This window comes from Leptodactylus fuscus, chromosome 1 (genome assembly GCF_031893055.1).
Source record: "Leptodactylus fuscus isolate aLepFus1 chromosome 1, aLepFus1.hap2, whole genome shotgun sequence".
Lineage (NCBI taxonomy): Eukaryota > Metazoa > Chordata > Amphibia > Anura > Leptodactylidae > Leptodactylus > Leptodactylus fuscus.
The window spans coordinates 158547831-158567654 of NC_134265.1; the positions used below are offsets into that span (position 1 = coordinate 158547831).

At 41.2% G+C, this 19824-nt stretch overlaps 1 protein-coding gene across 1 annotated transcript in view; it reads left to right on the forward strand.

Moving 5' to 3' along the window:
* Positions 1 to 1967: 1967 nt before the first annotated feature.
* Positions 1968 to 19824, forward strand: part of LOC142209931 (programmed cell death 1 ligand 1-like) — a 42087-nt gene continuing 24230 nt past the window's right edge. Inside the window, exons 1-3 of the mRNA XM_075278997.1 lie at positions 1968 to 2071; positions 3315 to 3677; positions 5544 to 5819. Coding sequence (XP_075135098.1) covers positions 2017 to 2071; positions 3315 to 3677; positions 5544 to 5819 — 694 coding nt within the window. The 5' untranslated portion in view covers positions 1968 to 2016. The remainder of the gene's footprint in view (positions 2072 to 3314; positions 3678 to 5543; positions 5820 to 19824) is intronic.

A 19824-nucleotide genomic window follows, 5' to 3' on the forward strand; every position in this document is an offset into this window, starting at 1 on the left:
AAACTTATTTGCATCGCCACTTTTCTGTTAATAACTTTATATTTTTTTAATTATATTTATACATTTTATGATCTTTGCCAACGGAATGTGTGGGAGAGCTTTTGTTTATTGTAGGAAGATCAGATGTTTTAATTGATGCCATTTGGGGGGAGCATAACACTTGTTTGTTTGTTTTTTTTAAATGTAGATTGTGAGCCCCACATATAGCTCACAACATACCTTTTTTTTTTCCTATCAGTATGTCTATTTTGGAATATGGGATGGAAATCCACGCAAACACAGGGAGAACATACAAACTCCTTGTAGATGTTTTTTTGCCCTTGGTGGGATTTGAACACCAGGACTCCAGTGCTACAAGGCTGCAGTGCTAACTACTGAGCCACTGTGTGGCCCCAGCATAACTCTTGTTGATCGGTTTTCATAAACTTTTTTTTGGTGGCCAGCACACAAAAAAAAAAAAGGCAATTCTGGCATTTTCTTTAGATTTTTTTTTTTCTGCTGTTTACCAAGCTGGGAAATAACATTATGGTATTAGGCTGGGGGGCCCCACGTGGCATAAACGCAGCGTTTTACAGTCTAGCAAATCCCACTCATACATAGCAGAAAATATGTGCAGCAGAAATGCTGCAATTTTCAAAACCGTTGCGTTTTTGGAAATCGTAGCATGCCAATTATACCTACGGAAACACTGACAGTTTTACTATAAATATAATAGAAGCAGAAGGTCTGCAGAGGACACCTGTACAGATTTTATGTGAAAAGGACTGCAGATGAAACCACAATAATTTCCGCCACAATAATCTCCACCTCATTTTTTTGCTGCAGCGTGCTATGTAGGGCCTTAGCTTTAGGCTGGTTGCTGACAATCATGCTGCAACCGACCTGCTGTGAATTAAAATCGTGGGCTACACACGGGGGACATGGGGATGTCCCCATGTGCCACCCATGCACGCACCATCCTTTCATTAAATGAATAGCAGCCACGGAAGCACGGGGACAAAATAGGACAGGAATAGGACCTGTTCTATATTAAGGGCCCAGACTGCTTGGCCTGCACACAGGACCATGAAATTCACGGTTGTGTGTATGGACTCATAGAAAAGAATGTGCCAGTGTGTTATCCATGAAATACACGGATAGCACACTGACTCACACCACGGTCATCTCCAAGGGGCCTTACTGCTCAGGGAAACAACTAATTTGTGTGTTTTTATATTTTAACATAACATTTTGGGATGGCGGATTAATGTTTTATTATATTTTAACTTTCAACTTGCAATCTTATGTAGTGCAATGTATTATGCCATCAGTGCAGTAAGCCAAACATCTAGCACAGGCATGTATTGAAGGTAGACCTGGAGGCCTTTCATGGGCCACTAAGCATTGGCACCCATGAAATCACAATCATGGGGTGCTGTTGTCAGTACATACTAGTAGCACCCCATCATAGTGATTTCAGGGGTGCTGATGTTTAGTGGTGAGAGCCTCTTCCTTCTAAAGTCATTTAGATGCCACGGTCGCTGTTGACCTCAGCATCTAAAAGGGGTAATGCTGCTGCATGTATGTTTTTTTTTAATCCTGTCACTACCTGTAGATGTGTCTGTACTTGTGTGTGTGTGTGTGTGGGGGGGGTAGTGAGATAAGGAGCGAGGAGACGCCCTTGTACTAGAATCACAGGGGTCATTCAAAATAGCTTTATACGTCTTAATGCTGAATTGGCTCAGTAATTAGGAAATAAAAAGGCTGCACAGTGGCCGAAAGTGGTTAAGGGAATGTTTTATTGACAAAAGATTTTTTACCAACTAATAATCAGACACAACTATCTTTTAGACAATGACTATTGTTTGGCTAAAATTATTACTTTTAAAATTGACACCTGACAAACATTTGTTATGATTGAAATTGAGTCTGATGTGTATTGGACACCTTCCGTGGGCAAACCCAACTTCAATCATTTCTTAAACCAACAGATTGGAACTGTATATGTCTACTGAGGTTTGTTGGTCCAGATAAAGCATGGTGGGTACCCAGCTTTTCCTCTTTATACTTTTGGATAGTCAGATAATTCTAGGTAAGTGAATATTCAAATATTTTCCTCATTGTTTTATTATATTATGTTTTATTATATTACAGTTCTCCACTATTTGTTCTGTTGTTAAACACAGCATGTGAATAGTCTAAAAGTCACAGTTTACTTTATCACATTTTGATAACAGTATAAAAATACAAGAACATCTATAACCACATTGAACCATTTGAACTAAGAAAACCACTGTTATATCTATGATATATATATATATATATATATATATATATATATATATATATATATATATATATATGTATGCTATGAAAGTGTGAACTGGGAGGTTTGTCTGTAGTGACCATCACTGTTGTTGAAACAAGAGTCCAATGGAAATGTTGCTGTTCATGAACAATTTCTCTTTATAGAAATATAGGGCCATTACATAAACCTCCATTGGCTTTCCATAGCTTCTAGTATTCTTTTAATGAGTGTGCCTGTCTTGTGGATAGATTAAACACGTGTCCATAGAAATCTTCTTTGCTTTAAGGGGTGTTTGGGCTAAAAGCCTACTTCTGCCTCCATTCTCGGAGAACTGCTGATCAATAGTGCCCGCACTGATTTCAGATTGCTGATCTATTGAAAACCACTTTAGGCTAAGGCCCCATGGGATGTCCCGCAGTGCAAAGCATCAGCGCTTTAGACAGAAAGTTTGCACAGTTTTCCTCCACAGACTATCTGTTACAATTATATCTATGGGGAAAGCGCCGATGTTTCCGTAGATATAATTAACATGCTGCGATTTCCAAAACCGCGCCGGTTTTACCACAAAGTGGGCATGGAATCCCATCCACTTACTGTAAAAGCCATGATTTTTCCCGCGGCGTTTCCATCCCATTGGGCCACGGACTTAAGGTAAAGGCCCCACAAAGTGAAGCACAGCAACAAAAAAAAACAAAAACACCGTGGGAAAAAATGCAGGGGAATCACATTGCATTGTTTTTCATTGCATTTTCACAGAGCTTTCCTCTGCAAAATGTCTGCCCCTATAATTGACATGCTGTGATTTTCAGAAATGCGGGCATTTTGAATACACAGATTTTCAGCGGATGATTTTTTTTTTTGCAATGTGTGGGCTCCAACCCTATGTAAACATTATACTGCACAGCTGTTTCCTTTTCTGTGCGGTCATTGATGCATCGCAGTTTTTCTTTTTTACATTATAACTAATATAGACGGCTAATCATTACAAGGATAAAATTATTTCTTCTTTTTTTTTTAATCAATTTAGCATTATTTGTAGTGACAGCTCCAAAATCAATTTACACTGCACAATATGGAGACACGGTAGAAATGATATGTAATTTTCCAGTTCCAAAAGAAGATGACCTAAGAAAACTTAAAGTGTCCTGGAAACATGTTCAAATAAATCAAGCAGAAGCAAGACAAGTAACAATATTTAGCAATGGGAGAGAAGATGTTTTAAACCAGGAGAAGACATATAAAGGGAGAGCAAGTCTGGTAATCCAAGAACTGAAAAATGGAGCGGCCATTCTGAATATTACAGAAGTGAAGCTCTCTGATGCAGGAACATATTTATGTCTTTTACAACTTGGTGGATCGGATTACCAAGAGATAACACTTAATGTCCAAGGTTAGTTGTCCAAGGTTATTGGCTATGCTCCTACTACCACTACTACTACTACCAGTGAAGGACAGGGCTGAAATAGATTTGCTCCTACAGTATTTAAGGAGGACCTTTCATGTCCTTGGGCACATGCAGTATTATATCCCGATAGAAAGCCAACAGTGAGCTGAATTCAGAGCACTATCGACTGACAGTCTGTGAGCAACATCTCTCCTGACAGTAGAGTCTATAGCGCTGTACTGTGACAGGGAGCGTTCCTTACCCACCAGTAATGACGCTGAGCGGTGAGGAACGCCCTCTAGAGCTAGTCTATGAACTAGTACTATTATTTAAAGGTCCTCTTTAAATATTAAGGAATGGAGCTTGCACCTCTGGTCCTATTACTAAAATAAGAGCAGCACCTCCTATATAATGCACACAGCACAACCACTAATAAAATATAAATATCATCTTTAGAGGAAATATGGCGTAACACGTGTTGGGATCAGACCCCATGTTTTACTGTTTATATATTTCCGTTTATGAATTGGTATATAGTCCTGGTTCTACAATTGATGTTCATTTATTTATATATCAGTATAAAAACCAACCTTTTAATTGAGGCAAATGACAGTCTTGGACTTTAACACCCATGGTTTATCACTGTGTCCATCTAGTCTTACTCTTATATTATTACCATTATTATACATGTGTTTATTCCAGGCATGCTTATATTGACTTACTGTAGATTTCCCAAGTACATCTGCTAGAAGATTGTTCTTACCCTCAACTAATCTTTCAGTGAAATAATATTTGCTTATTACTATTGACATTCCTTCTGATAGGATCTCAAGGATCAGTGGAGGTTTAATCGTACATTCAGTCAATGGCACAAGCTGCAGTCCCAGATACAACCACTTATACAGAAAAGCAATTGTGTTCTTGTAAACAATGAAGCAAATACAAGATGAATGTGAACACCACATTTTGTAGCAGAATTTGGCACTGATTTTACGGCTGATTTAGCCATGAAGCCCACAACTTGATCTACTTTCGCCATGGGAGGCTGGATGGGCAGAAATGGGAAAGAAATTAGAAGTGGAAGTGTTCCTCAAGTTCCTCTTCTATTTCTGCAGTGTGAACATACCCTGACTGTGCTGATCAGCAGAGGTGCTAGAGGCGGATCCCCACCAAACATTGATGGCCTATACTAAGCATAGGAGATCAATATTAATGTCCTGAAAGATGTGCTCAGCATGTAAAGTTTTGAAAATTTGTATAAATATAATATCCATATTGATTCCTCACACTTATTGGGGTTATTAAATGGGTCCCTTCATTCCAGTTCATATTCCAGAGATTATAAATTCTGGTCATTTGATGGCTCCATAATAGTATGGCTCATAATAAGAAAGAGTAAAGTAATCTAGATAAATTATCACAGGGCCAGACGGCTAAAACTTACCATTGAACTCTCTCTAACCACCCTGGCATCCATACGAAAATATGATGAGGTATAATGCTCATCCTCTGGAAGTAAATAGCATAGGTTCCCAACATCTTGTCAAGCTCCTGTAAACAAATAACATTAGGCACACTGAAAAAAACAAAAACATTTTATTATACAATTAATATTGTTATACATTTATATTAAAATATGGAAAGACTTGAAATTTAATAGCTATGACAACATTTGTTAAACTAGGAAAATTTACTTATGTAGTACATAGCATATATAGTAATACTTAGAACAAGTCATGCCCAATACTTGCTAAGTACCATTGTGTTGAGCAACATGATTTATAGCCATATCGTTACTTTGCACATAATGTATATTTATATTAATATTATATTTATATTAATTTTGATTTTTATAATTATTTTTCTTTGCAGCATCTTACAGTAGAATTGTGACTTACTCTAATGTATCAGAAGAACATGACATATCTTTGACATGTGAGTCAGTAGGTTTTCCTGAGGCAGAGGTATATTGGAAAAAGGATGGAGTTAATGTAAGTTCATCAGTAAATACTTCCCAGACTCGAACTACAGATGGATTGTATAAAGTAATAAGCACCCTCAAAGGCGTAGATGTAAATCACTACTACCAATGTGAGTTTTGGAACAAAGCACTGAATGAGATGACAGAAGCTTCGCTGAAACATTCAGGTACTTTCTGACAATATATTCATTTACTATAAGCAGAGCTAAAGGGCAATCTAATGCTGGCAATATAATATTTTCTTTAGAACATATACTACACTATCTGTACATTAGGTAAACGTAACTCTTGCATATTCATAGAACGATAAGATTGTCTTGTTTCATGGATACAAACCTCTGGGTGAACACTGTACATGGTTGTGTAAGATTTCTTTTGAGGATCATCCTAATTCATCTTTCATACAAAAGGAACCAAAAAATAAACTGACATGAGAATGTCAAACAAATACCCATGTACTTGCTTGGGGAAATAAATAGGAATGAAAAAAGTAAGTAAAAGTCCTGAGGAATCAGATTCTATTGCATGTCTTTATTTCTGGTGATATATTACTGTACAGCCTGGATTCATATTGACAGTTGTCACATACGGACCGTCCTAGCACATGACATGGGATCAGCTTTCATGGCTAAATTCACCACAGTCACTTACCCTTACACTCACCCTTCACTGTGGCTATAAAGTGAGTGTAAATCACACCCCAACACAGTTCACACCCCCAGATATACACTGCCACCACCTATCGCATTCAGGATTGATAGGAATCCAGTATGCACCGTCAGCAGTGAGATGGCAAATACACTTTTAAAACGCAATTAATCCATCAAGCATACTGGTTCTGGTACCTGAACCACTCCAGGCTCACTGGTACCATCTCCCTTCTCAGCCTGAGTAGAGATGCATCAAATGCTCACACTGAGCCCCAAACACCTAGCTACCTCCTCACCTCCTCCCTGCTCTAAGTGACCTTCCCGAATACTGACATCTCCCATATCCACACTCAGAACCACAGAGGCTTGAAACATAGGTCCAGAGACCCCATTCTGGCAGCCTTTCAAGTTCTTTCCAGCGCTAGCTACTAGCCTCTTTGCAAGTATGACTCAAAACAAGCATTGAGGTAGTCCATGTAGAACTGGTGTATTACTGGGAGAGGTCTTCATTTTTTTCTAATTCTGTCACAAGGTTAAAGGGATCCTATTAGAGATGAGCGAGTAGTATTTAATCGAGTAGGTAGTTGATCGAATACTACGGTATTCGAAATACTCGTACTCAATCGAGTACCACTCACTATTCGAATGGAAAAGTTCGATGCAGAACAGCATTGATTGGCCGAATGCTATACAGTCAGCCAATCAACGCTGGTTCTTCTCTACCTTTAGAAGTCTTCTCCGTGCAGCTTCCCCGCGGCATCTTCCGGCTCTGAATTCACTCTGCCAGGCATCAGGCCTGGGCAGAGCCGACTGCGCATGCCCGCGCTACAAGAAAATGGCCGCTTTGACTGTAAGCGGCCATTTTCTTGTAGTGCGGGCATGCGCAGTCAGTTCTGCCCAGGCCCGATGCCTGGCAGAGTGAATTCAGAGCCGGAAGATGCTGCGGGGACGCTGCACGGAGAAGACTTCTCGGGGGATCCAGCCCGACCCTCACTCGTGGACTTGGTAAGTGTAATTTGATCAAATGTTGCCTACCCCTGAAACGAGCATTTTACCCCCATAGACTATAATAGGATTCGATATTCGATTTGAGTAGTCGAATATTGAGCGGCTACTCGAAACGAATATCGAATATCGAACATTTTACTGTTCGCTCATCTCTAGATCCTATCATTAAAATGCTATTTTTTCTGACTAACACGTAGGAATAGTCTTAAAAAAGGCTATTCTTCTCCTACCTTTAGATGTCTTCTCCACGCCGCTATTTGGTATTAATCCCAGTTTTCTCCGGTGTGAAAATGAGTTCTCTCACAGCACTGGGGCGGTCAAACTTCTACGCATGCACAGTCGGCTCTGCCATCGGGCCTTGGGCAGAGTCCACTGCATATGCCTGTGGCCATTTTTTCCAGAAGAAGATGGAGGAGGCGCTGGAGATTTCTCTCGAAGCATTGGGGATGCCCCCAGTGCTGTTTGAGTGCTGGGGACCGCCCCCAATGCTGCATGAGAACTCATTTACCGAAGAAAACTGGGATTTCTATCGAACGGCGACGCGGAGAAGACCTCTAAAGGTAGGAGAAGAATAGCCTTTCTTACTTCTAGTTGAGTTAGTCAGAAAAAATAGCATTTTATTGATAGAATCCCTTTGAACTTACTCCTGCCATTCTGTCCTCCCTTCCCGACACACTGTCCCTTCAGGCTTGTGCCTATTGGTGGTGATGATTGTACATTGAAATCAATGGAAGACTCTTTTACCGATTGCTTTCAATGTGATACGCAATTATCACATTGAAAGCAATAGGTAAAAAAGCCTCCCATTGATTTCAATAGGTAGCGCGCGAATGTCGGCACACATTGAAGTCAATGGGATCTGTTTTTTACACCGCTCACTCTGAACGAGTTTACGTTCAGAATGAGCGGAGCGTAAACTCAGTGTGAAGGCAGCCTATCTGCAGAAAACCCAACGGAAACACTAGAAGAACATACAAACTCCTTGCAGGTGTTGTCCAGGACTTCAGCACTGCAAGGCTAAGCACTGAGCCACCATTCTTTTGCAGTTTGACAGAAATAAGTTTGAGGTCACATGGGAGCTCCAAAAAGTATCTGCAGTTAGCAGAGACAGACCTCCTGTTTATACAGCAACTCATGCTAGAAAAAAGAGGTCACGCTGTGATCATGTGATTTATTGATGAAGGTGAAAAGTAAGGGCTCGTGCACACGGAGTAAACGCGCACTCATTTTTGCATAATACATATGTAAAGAATACGTCAAAGAAAGACTCTATGATTACAAAACTATTACTAAAGAGGAAATAGTTTTCCATAAAATACAATGACTGAGCAAAAAAAAAAAAAAAATCACTGGAATGCCCCTTTAAATGTGGATGCTCACTATTGTTCAGTTAATATTTTATAGCCTCCCTGGTGAATCACTGGAGAATATAATTCTAATATAATTTTGTTTAAGTTAACAATTCACTAATGTTGATTATTATATAAAAAAATTATATAAATAATTTTTTTTTATTTATTTCTCATTGTCTTTATAGTGCAGAGTACACAGTGCTGTACACAGATTGTACAGACTACCTTATTCCCTTAGGTCTGATAATCCATGTTTGCAACAGTGCCTTTATACATCTGTAATTTTTACATATGTTAGTATATAACTTTAGTTAAAAAGTGTTTACATTTGAAAACAAAAAAAAAGTGAAGCGCAAAATTCCGATGAAAAGCAGGGGAAACAAATGATTTGTATAAGACAGCTGAAACACAGCGTTTATTTCCTGCCTATTTCCTCTTTTATAGATATTTTAACAAGTTTAAATTAAAGTTTTTTATGAAATCTAATAATTTTTCACATCCCAATACATGTTTCATGGATGCTCTGTTCATGGTAGACAACATGTAAAACGTTACAACTGAAAAAATATGAGACTAGTTCCAAAATATAAGCAATAAAAAATATGAAAAATGTTTATTGATAACAAAATAGTTAATAAAAACCACAGAGACGTACAAAAATAACTCACTAAAAATAGTGAGCAGACACATGAATCATCCCACTCAGCAAAGTGCAGTGCAACTCCTAATCATAAATACATACTATAATATCTCCATGCCTAAACATGTACATATATGACACACAAACAGGCATAAAATATATCAACTAGCCGGTTTGACGGCCAGATCATATATCCAAAATTGCATACCCAGAGACATGGTAAAGTAGTGAGAAATGGAGTCCACTGCACAACGCTGATGGGAATAAACCACTGAATGTCTGATGTGCATTTTGCCTACTGATGAAGCCATCCTAGCTGAAACGCGCGTCAGGCATTCAGTGGTTTATTCCCATCGGTGTTGTGCAATGACCTCTGTTGCTCACTACTTTACCATGTCTCTGGGTATGCAATTTTGGATATATGATATGGCCGTCTAACCGGCTAATTCAGGAATAGGGAACCTTCGGCTCTCCAGCTGCTGTGAAACTACAACTCCCATCATGCCCCATTCACTTCCATGGGAGTTCCGAGAACAGCAGAGCAAGTATGCATGCTGGGAGTTGTAGTTTTGCAACAGCTGGAGAGCCGTACGTTCCCTACCCCTGGGCTAGTTGATATATTTTATGCCCTTTTTGTGTGTCATATATGTACATGTTTAAGCATGGAGATATTTTAGTATTTATTTATGATTAGGAGTTGCACTGCACTTTGCTGAGTGGGATGATTCATGTGTCTGCTCACTATTTTTAGTGAGTTATTTTTGTATGTCTCTGTGGTTTTCATCAACTATTTTGTTATCAATATACATTTTTCATATTTTTATTACATATATTTTGGAATTAGTCTCAGATTTTTTCGGTTGTTATGTCTATTCTATAGTTGGACTTCATTTGGTATTTAGTAGGGTACATTTTTTTGTTTTTGAACATGTAAAACGTTCTCAGCTTCTAACAAATTGATCTTGTTAGCTGGTGCTTCATTTGAAGATATATTAGGATTGCTGAAAGTTTTAAATACAGGCTCTCTTATTGTATGATGCTATATTTCCCATTGTAGCAAGCATAATCTGTTGTCCCTTAGACCTAGTAGCAGTACAATAATGGGGCATTTCTGCCCCTGCATAATAGTAGGACAGTTGGAATTTTTAATAAACCATAATTGTTTAATACACACCTTGCCCCTATGGATTATATAAGGGCTCTAGACCCCACCCACAATACGTGATAATAAATAAAATAGGGAGGAAGCCTTGTGCTGCTGCTAGGACTAAGGTAAAACAGATTATCAAACATAATCCTTCCTTTGCATAATAATGGGGAGACAGAAAGAACAAACCCTTAGGGAGGGCCTTCTTGAGTAAGCAAGTTGAAAATCGTGCGTCCAAAGGATGCAGACTCCGGGCTCCAGTAGTTTAAAACATCAGCCAGAAATAGAGAAAAAAAACTCTTCCCCACACCAACTCTCATTCTGTCCATCTAGACAGAAAAAAACATGTTCTGGTTGAGCCTTTATGTACTCTAGATGGTGGGAGTTTATTAATCAACTATGATTTTTTTTCATAATTCCAACTGTCCTACTAGTGTACAGGGGCAGAGATATCCTGTTATTGTGCTGCTGTAGGATGCAATGGAATCTGTACATTTGTCCTGCATGTTTAACCTTGGCCTAGACAGGAAATTATGAACCTGTTGTTTTCCAAATCCTGGATGTGGCTCTCAGTTTAATCTAAAAGATAAAAACTGAAAATCTAAAAATAACCAAATATAATCAATGACAATACAGAAAATGCTCCAGCATGCAGGCCCGAACCTGATACCAGAAACAGACAATGGAGTGAGGAGGTAGGTGAGTAGTACTTTTTTTTCTTTTGCACCCACCTCAACTACCCCTGAGGTTAATAATGCAGACCTGGGCTCTTAAATAGTCCTAGAAAATTCAGTATAGTTCACCTTTAAAGCATTAACACACATAATTGTAATATTATGGGCTTACCCTTGGGATCTTTCACTGTAAATTCCCCTGGTGTTTAGACATGTTTTTTATTTGTTTACTATACACATTATTATAAATGATCTAGGGAGTTTCCTACTTATCATTGGAAAGATCTGGAAATGACAAGTGAATTGCAAATTTTTCTGATAAGTAAAACAATTGTATACCTTAGAACCCTAAAATAAATAAATCAATTCATCACAGAGTGATGGACAGTAAAGCTAAAAACACAAAATGAAGGTAAAAAAGAAATAAAGTTCTATATGTAAAATTGAATACAAATAATAATGCATAATATTTGTACTTTGTGCACTGTGTTCATCCTGACACTAGTTTCAGCACAGTCCGCAAAGAAGATGGCCAAATAGTTAAAGGGATTCTGTCATTGGGAAAACTCATTTTTAACTTTTTAGAAAGGCTATTCCAGGCATACCTTTAATTTGTTAATCCTCTCAGCCATTTTTGAATTAGTCCGCTTTTATTGATATGCTAATTAGCCATCTTGGAGCACTGGAAGATCACCGAGTACTGTGTGTTGCATGTAAACAGGGAGGAGGTGACAGCAGGGAGGCTGCTGAGTAGTCCATCAGCAGCAGCAGCCTTCCCTGGCTCTCACCTCCCTCTGTGTACATACAGCACACAGTGCTCAGTGATCTTCTGGTGCTCCTAGATGGCTAATTAGCATATCAATAAAAGTAATAAGTAATTTAAAAATGGCTGAGAGGACTAACAAATTAAAGGTATGCCTGGAATAGCCTTTCTAAAAGCTATGCAAATATATGCTTGGTTAAAAATGAGTTTTCCCAATGATAGAATCCCTTTAACTGTAAAGCCAACTGAAGCATACTAGAGAGGCATGCTAGAGGGAGAATGAAAGAAAATGTGCCTGCCTGCAGAGACTGCAGCAAGTACCCTATATTATTTGCGCTTGTACTTATTTTCTTTTATTTGTTAAACATCTTATGTACGGCTGATTGTAGTTTTTTGATTGAGGCAAAAATTGAAATGGCGCCCCCATGAGTAATGGAGAGCTTGGCTTTATACTCTCATTCTCTCTCCACCCCCTTAACGTTAAAACTCTAATTTACATGTTGAAAAAAAGTGATATTAAATAGAGATGAGCGAACAGTGAAATGTTCGAAGTTCGATTCGAGTATCCGCTCAATACTTGACTGTTCGATCGAACATTGAACCCCATTATAGTCTATGGGGAATAAATACTCATTTAGGGTGAAACCACTATTCGACTCAGGAGGGTCACCAAGTCCACTATGACACCCCAGGAAATGATGCCAACAACCTGGAATGCAACTGGGACAGCAGGGGAAGCATGCCTGGGGGCATCTAACATACCCAAGTCACTGTATTACGTCGGGATCTCTGTTAGCTTGCGATATGCGCGAGCTGACTTTTTCCCATAGGAATGCATTGACCAGCGTTGATTGGCCGAATGCCATACAGAGTACAGCATTCGGCCAATCAACGCTGGTTCTGCCGGAGGCTCGTCTGTGAGGAGGCGGAGTCTAAGATTGCACCAGAATGGAGACTGCTGTGGACCGATCTTAGACTCCGCCTCCTCTGGCAGAACCAGGGTTGATTGGCCGAATGCTGTACTCTGTATGGCATTCAGCCAATCAAAGCTGGTCAATGCATTCCTATGCCGAGATGTAGCAGTGCTGGCCGTGCGCTCAGGTCGGCTACTCCGAAGATGAGCCGATCTGAGCGCACGGCCAGCACTGCTACACCGGAGATGAAGCAGTGCTGGCCGTGCGCTCAGCTCAGCTACTCCGGAGATGAGCCGAGCTGAGCACACGGCCAGCACTGCTACACCGGAGATGAAGCAGTGCTGGCCGTGCACTCAGCTCGATTACTCCGGAGATGAGCCAAGATGAGTGCACGGCCAGCACTGCTACACCGAGATGTAGCAGAGCTGAGTGTGCGCTGAACCCTGCTGCACACTCAGCTCTGCTGCATCAGAGATGCGCTGAACCCTGCTGCACACTCAGCAGAGTTGAGTGTGCAGCAGGGTTCAGCGTACACTCAGCCCTGCTTCCATCTCTGATGCAGCAGAGCTGAGTGTGCAGCAGGGTTCAGCGCACACTCAGATCTGCTACATCTCTGGTGTAGCAGTGCTGGCTGTGCACTCAGCTCGGCTCATCTCTGGAGTAATTGAGCTGAGCGCACGGCCAGCACTGCTTCATCTCCAGTGTAGCAGTCTCTGATGCAGCAGAGCTGAGTGTGCAGCAGGGTTCAGCGGTTTTCCGGTGTAGCAGCAGTTCTCCGGTGTAGCAGTGCTGGCCGTGCGCTCAGCTTGGCTGTATCTCCGGAGTAGCCAGCTGAGCGCATGGCCAGCTCTACTACATCTCAGCATAGGAATGCATTGACCAGTGTTGATTGGCCGAATGCCATACAGAGTACAGCATTTGGCCAATCAATGCTGGTTCTGCTGGAGGAGGCGGTGTCTAAGATCAGTCCACAGCAGTCTTCATTCTGGTCCGATCTTAGACTCCGCCTCCTCACAGACGAGCCTCCAGCAGAACCAGGGTTGATTGGCCGAGTGCTGTACTCTGTATGGCATTCGCCTAATCAACACTGGTCAATGCATTCCTATGGGAAAAAGTCAGCTCCCGCATATCACAAGCTGACAGGGATCCCGACCAGATAGAGCCCCAAAGAGTTGGGTGAGTAACATTTCCACCTAAATAAAGGTAATCCCTAGCTAACCCTGCCTGTACATCATTTAGCCAGACGCTGTCTTTTTTGTCATTGCCATCATGAGCATTTTAAATTGAATGGACTGTACCATATTCCGAATGACTTCACAATCAAAGTTAAGTTTTAAAGTATGGGATCATTTGCTGGAATTATCCTTTGGACAAACTGCCTGTACATCTGTCCCTGTCTCACAATCACATAGAAGCAAAAGAGGGACCGTCCTCCTTGTGGAAGATGAAAGGAAAACCGCGCTCGCCCAGGTACAGTGAAAAGACTTTATTTTGCACAACGCGTTTCGAGCATACTGCTCTTTCTCAAGTGCATATGATCAACCTTAAAATTAACAACAACATCCAGAACAGCAATAAATACTTCAAAATTTAGATAAATAGTTAAAATATCCAGTTATACAAAGGCTAAGGATATCCTGATAAGGTCCAGTAAGTTGCTACACTTATGGACTAAGCTAAGATAATTCTAACAGTCTCATTAGATGTGTGAATAAACACATAAAATAGAACTGATAAATGAAATAAACCTTACTAACACAACACAAATAGGAGAAATGATAATCATTGCAATCTAAAACATTATTAACTTGTAGGTGAACATAAATAGCTCACTATAGATAAAACATACAGATCAGGCCATGTTGTAAAAAATCCCTCAAGCACTAGATAAAGTGCCAGGGGAGTCACTCAAATCATACTTTTACCATAAACCCTAATGGTTCTGATGGGAGGATAAGTATGATTATGGTAAAAGTATGATTTGAGTGACTCCCCTGGCACTTTATCTAGTGCTTGAGGGATTTTTTACAACATGGCCTGATCTGTATGTTTTATCTATAGTGAGCTATTTATGTTCACCTACAAGTTAATAATGTTTTAGATTGCAATGATTATCATTTCTCCTATTTGTGTTGTGTTAGTAAGGTTTATTTCATGTATCAGTTCTATTTTATGTGTTTATTCACACATCTAATGAGACTGTTAGAATTATCTTAGCTTAGTCCATAAGTGTAGCAACTTACTGGACCTTATCAGGATATCCTTAGCCTTTGTATAACTGGATATTTTAACTATTTATCTAAATTTTGAAGTCTTTATTGCTGTTCTGGATGTTGTTGTTAATTTTAAGGTTGATCATATGCACTTGAGAAAGAGCAGTATGCTCGAAACGCGTTGTGCAAAATAAAGTCTTTTCACTGTACCTGGGCGAGCGCGGTTTTCCTTTTATCTTCCACAAGGAGGACGGTCCCTCTTTTGCTTCATTGCTTTGACGTCTTGCAGGCGTTCCTTCCAGCGGCTGCCCGTGTCCCTGTTGCTTCCAATATTATACGTCATAGAGTTGTTGTGTCACACACAACTCTTCCAGGTGAGCGGCCAATTTTTTGCTTACCTACCTTTCACCCATCATTTCTACACATTGGTCGGCTCGGTGCCCCTCTCTCTCTGTATTTTTTCACAATCACATAGTTCACAGTCTCATATGATCCGGATATTAAATCCACTGTTCGTATAAATTGGAGGCCATCCAATTACTTTTTCCGATTTTCTTTCAATGCCTCCGTTGTTGTAGTTCCTGTCCCACCTCCCTTGCACAGTTATTGGTGGAAAAAAAGCGCCAGGGAAGGTGGGAGGGGAATCGAATTTTTAGAGAGTTTGCCACCTGGTGTTCGACTCGAATCAAACATCTCGAACAGCCTGATATCCGATCCGATCCGATCAACATGTACTCGATCGAATGCTGTTCGCTCATCTCTAATATTAAAGATATTTGAGATTATGCAGACATTGTTGAAACAGGTGAGAAGCCCTCTCGGGTAGAGATGAGTGAGTAGTACTCAATCGAGTAGGTATTCGATCGAATACTACTGTATTCGAAATACTCGTACTCGATCGAGTACCACTCGCTATTCGAATGGAAAAGTTTGATGCAGAACCAGCATTGATTGGCCAAATGCTATACAGTCGGCCAATCAACGCTGGTTCTTCTCCTACCTTTAGAAGTCTTCTCCGTGCAGCTTCCCCGTGGCGTCTTCCGGCTCTGAATTCACTCTGCCAGGCATTGGGCCTGGGCAGAACCGACTGCGCATGTCCGCTTGTAGTGTGGGCATGTGCAGTCGGCTCTGCCCAGGCCCAATGCCTGGCAAAGTGAATTCAGAGCCGGAAGATGCCGCGGGGACGCTGCACGGAGAAGACTTCTCGGAGGATCCAGCCCGACCCTCACTCGTGGACTTGGTAAATATAATTTGATTGAATGTTGCCTACCCCTGAAACGAGCATTTCCTCCCATAGCCTACAATAGGGTTCGATATTCGATTCGAGTAGTCGAATATTGAGGGGCTATTCGAAACGAATATTGAACCTCGAACATTTTACTGTTCGCTCATCTCTACTCTCGGGTACTGCTGATTGTTTTAGGGGCAAAATTATGGTGACAGGTTCCCTTTTAAACAACTGCTAAAGTGGTGGCCCAGGACTTGGAGCATCCTCAGGGGTGGGCAGGGTGGATGTAAAAGAAAAATACATATTCACCTACCCACAGTGCTTTGTCCATTCCTGATCCCATTTCCATCTTTTGCTGGGGCTCACAGCATCAGGAGTGGTAAGGCTCAAATGACTGCTGAAACCAATCAGGAATCTGTGACCTTTGTGAATGATTTGGAATGTGCAATACTAGTGCACTTGCGTGACCAGAACTACATTCAGTCTATAATGGGACAATCCCTTTAAGGATTCTAATAAAATAACTGTTTGAGGGGAATTGGGCTATAGCCAAAGTCAGTGCCAGTGTACTTCAGAAGTAGTAACTATGCTCTTCATTGGAAATGACACAGATACTGGTTCCCCTTCACCCTGCCCCCAGCAGTCAAGTTATTACACTGAAGCTTACTGCACGGGGACAGGGAACCAGTGCCACAGTCAGAGCCAGTGAAGAATGTTCCAACTTCCTCTGAAGAACACTGGCACTGACTGTGGCACTGGCAGCATACTGCTTGTGCACTGCCCCAAAGTCAAAGAATTTTAGATAATTACATAGCATTGTGGCTGGCTTGGCTTCTCTTTGGAGAGAAGCTGCAGCGGCGCTACCAGAAAGTTCCTGCATGGTGGACATGACCACACACACACACACACACACACACATCTCCACCCCTCCTGCATATGCACATTGAACAGCTTGAGAGAGAAAACGGTGTTTAACTGATAGGTGACAGGCCGGAGAATAAGCAGAGGGAGTAGACCCTGTAAGCAGTGCGACTGCGCGGGAACTATATTAGAGCAACAGGTCAGCCACAACTTAGTAGTAGTAGAAGTGGTGCAAGGGTCTGGACAGTGCCAACCCTTCGGCAATCTGCCACCGGAGGTAAGATACTCATCTCGCTTTATAGCAGATGTTACCCTGTCTGTACTTGGAGCTCTGCCAATTAAATCATAAAGCATAACTGGCTGTCTGTGTCCACCATTTTAAACAAGGGTATACATGGATATGGGAAACTAATATTTATATTTTCAAGGACCTATTGAGGCCAACTAATAATAATAATAATAATAATAATAATAAAATGTATTTATATAGCTCCAACATATTCCGCAGCGCTGTACAATTTGTAGGGTTCAAATACAGACAAAAAGATACATTACAAAGAAAAAGTCACTTCACACAATGGGACTGAGGGCCCTGCTCACAAGAGCTTACAATCTATGAGGTAGAGGGGGTGACACAAGAGGTAGCAGGGGCGGCATTGCTTATACAGAGGTCAGACAATTTTGTAATAGAGGTTACTGTCATTACACAAACAAAACTTTATGAGCTATCACCAGTCGTGTCCTGTAACATGTGGATGGAGCTTGGACAGATAAAGTTAGCTTGAAATGGCATCATATCATGTGGAGTAATGTGGGAGCGGGGACCGAGGAAGGTTCATTATAGAGATTCTAATGATGGTACGGAAGGGTTTACATTAGGAATTGTGATAGGCCTGTCTGAAAAGTTGTGTCTTTAGTTTGCGCTTGAGGTTGTAGAAATTGGGAGTTAATCTGATTGTCCAGGATAGAGCATTCCAGAGAAGTGGTGCAGCTCGGGAGAAGTCTTGTATACGAGCATGGGAAGTTCTGATAATAGAGAATGTAAGTCTTAGGTCATTGAATGAATGGAGAGCATGGGTTGGGCGGTAAACAGAGATGAGGAAGGAAATGTAGGGAGGTGCAGTATTATGGAGAGCCTTGTGGATGAGGGTGAGGAGTTTATATTGTATTCTATAATGAATAGACAGCCAATGTAGTGACTAGCCTAATCAGGAGCAGATTGCTGCGATGGAATGCTGATGCTGCATTGGCATCCTGTCACAGCTAGCCGCGCGGAATGTTCACAAGGCGGAAAAGGTTTCCACAATCTTTTCCTCTGTGTGAACATACCCTTAAGGGTTAAAAATGTTCATTGTACCCCTGTCTAAATCCCCTCAGGAGTGTAATTTCCAAAATGGGGTCACTTGTCAGGGGCTTTCACTTAAAGGGGTATTCCCATAACTCTTGTTCTGCAGCCTGAAGGCTCTGTGCTCTCTTCACTTCCTGGATTTCTCAGCACATTGGTGGGCGGGGTTTCACTTGCTCTGATATCTGCTATGCATTTCCACAGTATGAAGCTGATGTGGAAACTGATGCAGCAGAGCTGTATTTGAGTCAGCTTGCATTACATACAGAGGTAACGGACTCCTTATGTCAGCCCTTATCAGCCAAATTCAATTAAACCAGCTGATAAGTGGAACAGCTGAAGATAGATAGCACAGTAATCCCAGAGCTCTCACCTCCCCCCTCCCCTATTTGAGGATCTCCATTGCTTTTCAGCCCCTCCCTCCCCCCCTGAGAGCAGGTGTCACTTGGGAAATGAGCATATAAGCCCAGTGGCCATAGAAACGCAGTGTCAACAATAAAGTGAATAAATTAAGATTGCGGCCAAACAAAGCAGTTTTAATAAAGCAATGTATTTAGGAAAAGTCTTAAATCCACATAAAATAGCAGTATAGATAGGATCTTTGAGATGGGACAACCCCTTTAACTGGCATTTCAGGAGCTTTGCAAGAATGTCATGACAACCAAAAATCATTCCGTCTAAATCTGTGCTCCAAAAACCAAAATAGTGTACCTTCCCTTCAGCAGTTTATACCCACATATGACATTAAGTACATTATCCCGGGTACAACAGTGTCATACATGATGGCATAGACTTCATTTTGGGCACATAGCATGGCATAGATGTAAAGTAGTGCTATGTGGCTTTTGGAGCGCAGATGTTTGATATCTGGATGGCCTGTCCTGTTTGCAGAGCCTCTAAAGTATTAGTAAAGTGGAATCCCCTAGAGCAGTGGTCCTCAAACTGCGGCCCATAGGCCACATGTGGCTCGCCAAGCACTTCTGTCTTGCCCCGCCGACAACGCCGGCAGGCATGCATTTATAATGAAGCTCCTGGGGAGCTCGGGCCAGGACATGGAGCGCACTTCACTTTACTTATTGGAGGGCACCACTCCCAATGTCTGTGCGACCTGCTCTGCCTCCGGCCCACTGTTTAAAAATTTTGAGGACCCCTGCCCTAGAGAATGGCCCCATTTTAAAAATTGCACCCCTCAAATTTATCAAGGGGTGTAATGTGCATTAGTTTCCCAGATGTGAATGCACAGTGGATGCTGAAAAGTCAATTTGTAAGTTGTGTGGAGTATATTGGGAAAACCAAATTCCCTACTATTTTCTCAATAGCTTGTGGGGTTAACTCTGGTGTCTCTTTCAATGTGAACTCTAAATCTGGGGTCTGCCC